Consider the following 3,864-nt stretch of genomic DNA (forward strand, 5'->3'; position numbering starts at 1 on the left):
GTCCATCAAGGTTCCAGGTGCTCGTGTGCGTCTGTGTGAGACTCTCTGTGATGTGGGACCTGGGAGAGCTGCTCCGTGGAGGGTGTTCAGGAAACCCTCTCAGGACGCCCTGTTCTGTGACATCCTCTGAGCAACAGGACACAGCACTGAGAGGCAGTCCCTTCCTGAGACCGGGACCCCCAGAGACGCTGCTGGTTTAGGGAAATCTGTCTGCGCGCCCAGCTAACGGGCCGGAGCTGGAGAGCGTCCAATGCGGCCCCAGCCCAGCTTCCCTGGGGCCCACGGACCTCTTTCCCTGCTGGGTCAGGACCTGAGGGACCACTGAGATGCCCCCAAGGGACACGGATGTGCAGTGAGCACAAGCCCCGCCCAGGGAGAACCCACATGGGTTCCCAGGGTGGCATTTGGCTTTGAATTATTCTCATCATGTAAACAATCTCTGGAGACTTACACTTTCAACTCCCCTTACCTGGGGGAGCCAGGTGGATCACATCACCATCGCCCACATAGAGGGCCCAGTGCGAGGAGCCAGTGCGGGGAATCTCAATCAGGTCTCCAGGCTTGGGCTCTTCACGAAGCTGCAAGAAAACAGCCAGGAAGGTGAGACAGATCACAGGGAGCTGCAGCTCCAACTGGGGATTTGCTTACTGATGTTCACCCCATGGGAAGAGTGTGTGTGTGTGGAGGACTCTAGTCCCCTGTGAGGTCTTGAGCCTGCTGTAGCTTCCAGAGGTGTCCCTGTGAGTAAAAGAAGCTTGGAAAAATGACCTTGGAATTGGGAGCATAAAGATTTGTCCAGAAATGTGTGTGTAATACATGTGTGTATGTATTTATTGTGCATGAATATGCTATGTGTTGCATGTACTTACACACACTAGGATGCAGACACGCATATGCAGGTATATCGTGTACGTACCTGGAGGGTGATAGCACAACAGTCTGTATGTAAACCCCCTTCCCTGAGGCTGGGGCCCCGGTCAATCCCCCACAACACTGTCAGGGTGAGTCTGAGCTTCTCTGCTCTCACAAACTGACCCTCATGTCTCCATCATGTGTTTGCCCTGGCTGTGCATGGACCCAACACCCACCACCTCACACTCTGCCCTCCCAGCCCCGGTATATGGACCCTTGAAGATGCTGAGCTGACAGACAGCAGGTGACAGCACCCTAAGGGCACCTGAGCATTGGAGAAGGCCCTCCTGTTGTTGCCCAGCTTCCTGCCCTGGGGACAGGGCTCACAGTCACCCAGCAGGCTCTGCTGGCACATTTCCTCCATAACTGCCACCCTCCTAAGCCCAGGGGAAGGAAGCAGCACCCACGTGCTCAGCTGGGGAAACTGAGGATCAGAGAGGTAGAGGGACTTGCCCAGGGACACTCAGCCGGCAGTGGCTGCACTGGGTCTTCTCTGCCCCGACCCTTCCTGGTCCCCTTTCCTCCCTCCCTCCTCCCTTACCACCTCCTCCCTGCTCCTCAGTGTCCCTGCCCAGGGCACCACAGCTTCCTGATTTGAGAATTTTTCAGTTTTTCTTCCTGTTTGTGTCTGACCTCAGCAAACCTCCTGCAGTGCTCACCCCAGGCCGCCCAATCTGAGACCAGGGGCCAGCTTCCCTTTGCCCTCATTCCATGCCAACATCCAACAGTGGTCATTTAGCCTGGAAGCTTCTCTGAAATTCACTTCTTTGTTCAGCTTTCCCCCATGACTTTATCCAGGGCCATTCTATTCCCCATTATGTGACCCCATGTTTTCCTGACCAACCCCCAGACTTCTCTTCTTACAATTGCTTATCCAGTGTGAACTTCCATGGTGAGGCCATTTGGTCCTGACAGGGATTACAGAGGAGGCGCTTTCTGTGTGGGCTCCTGGGGCCAGATCTCTGTGGGTGAAAGTGGGAATGGCTCTGTGGTTCATGCTCTACCTGGGTTTTTTAAAAAAAATATATTTTATTGCTTTTTTACAGAGAGGAAGGGAGAGTGATAGAGAGTTAGAAACATCCATGAGAGAGAAGCATCGATCAGCTGCCTCCCACGCATCCCCTACTGGGGATGTGCCTGCAACATGCCCTTGACCGGAATCGAACCTGGGACCCTTCAGTCTCCAGGCCGAAGCTCTATCCAGCGACCAAACCGGCTAGGGCTCTACCTGCGTTCCAGCTCTGCAGAATGAGGGTGGTGGCAGAGCTGAGGGGAGAGGATGGGAAACCAAGGCCTCAGGGATCACTGTGCTGTGTGTACTGTTCCCAAGTGCAGCCTGGAAACTTCTATCTCCAGCCCCACCTCAGACCCGAACAGCAGCCTCACACATTCAAAGGCTACTCACCAAGTCCACCTGGATGTTGAACTGGTCACCTCAACACTCCACATGAGCATCAAATCCTTAATTTCCCTCCCAAACTGGTTCCTCCTCCCCTCATCTCCTCCATCCAGGCTGCCCATCACCAAATCACAGGGGCTTTGAGCCCTGGAGGTGCTGTGGTTCAGCAGGAAGAGCCGGGAGCACTGGGGATTGAATCCTGCTTCTGACTCTTACTAGCTGTGCTTTGGTAAGAGGGAGAAGAGGAGAGCAGTAAGGATGTGCCCAGACCTTACATAACATGTCTTCGAGCTCTTACATGGGCCACAGACCTTGAGCATTTCATGCCTGAGGGCTCTCTGCGGCCTTGGTGCAGGGTTTGCCCAGACTTTCCCTGACAGCACACAGGGCGTCAGGAGCTGCCTTTACAGTGGATCTTAGAGGCGAAGGATCCTAAAAGGATAGAGGTGGCCAAAGCCCCAGAGGTCCTCCAACATCCCTCCTTCTGGACATGGGGAAACTGAGGCTAGTGAGGAAGTGACCTGTTCAAAGACCCTGAGTGGATCAGGAACCAACCACTGATTTCTTCTCAGATATCCTTACTCCCAGCCAGCAGGAAGCAGAGAGTATAATTTTGCATCATTCGGGGTAATTTTTTCATGTGGTTGCACAGGCCTCTCATCCCTACCCAAAGCAGACCTCCAGAAGGGAGAGGGAGCCCCCCACAGAGGGCCTTACCTGCCGGCTGCGGGCCTTGCCGTATCTCAGATCCGTGACAAAGTGCTCACAGTTCCTGCTCAGATCACTGTACTCCATCTCCGTACCAATCATCTCAATCCCAGATCTGACCATCTCCTCTATGGGCCGTGGTTTGTACAGGTGGTCCAAGTGGTTGTTGACCTTAAAGAAGCAGTTTCCCACCACTTCCACCAGGAGCTGCCCTTCCACCTCCCCTAAGCCGGTGGGGGATCCAGCCTCAGAGTTCTCCCCTGGAATCAGACACAGGAGTATCAGGAACTGCGGGGGGAGGCCAGGGAGGGAGAGAGAAGACACAAGACAGGGAAGAAGGGCCAGGGATTACACTATTGAGCTTTGGTTCTGTCCCTTCACCAATGTGATTGGAGGATTCACGGATTTTAACCAATGTGATAGGATTCACGGATTTTACTGATTTTACATAATGAGCTGTGAATACTTTTCAATCTAATGAAATCTGTCATGGTCAGTGGTGGCTATTGTGCTCCATGATATGAATGGACATCGTCTAGTTGACCATCCACCGTCACTGACCCTTCTCCTTTATGAGACCGGGACCCCCAGCGACGCTGCTGGTTTAGGGAAATCTGTCTGCATGTCCAGCTAAAGGGCCGGAGCTGGAGAGCGTCCAATGCGGCCCCAGCCCAGCTTCCCTGGGGCCCACGGACCTCTTTCCCTGCTGGGTCAGGACCTGAGGGGCCACTGAGATGCCCCCAAGGGACTCAGATGTAGGGGGAACCCAAGCACAGCTCAGGGAGAAACTAACACTTGTTCCCAGGGTGGCATTTGGCTTTGAATTGTTCTCATCATGTTAACAA

The 3,864-nt window shown here is 54.0% G+C and overlaps 1 protein-coding gene across 1 annotated transcript in view; it reads right to left on the bottom strand.

Annotated features, from left to right (window-relative positions):
• Positions 1-3,864, bottom strand: part of LOC102240170 — a 63,024-nt gene that overhangs the window by 8,321 nt on the left and 50,839 nt on the right. The window contains exon 14 of the mRNA XM_014545219.1: positions 470-578. Coding sequence (XP_014400705.1) covers positions 470-578 — 109 coding nt within the window. The remainder of the gene's footprint in view (positions 1-469; positions 579-3,864) is intronic.

The sequence above is a fragment of the Myotis brandtii genome, unplaced genomic scaffold, assembly GCF_000412655.1.
Source record: "Myotis brandtii unplaced genomic scaffold, ASM41265v1 scaffold1112, whole genome shotgun sequence".
NCBI lineage: Eukaryota > Metazoa > Chordata > Mammalia > Chiroptera > Vespertilionidae > Myotis > Myotis brandtii.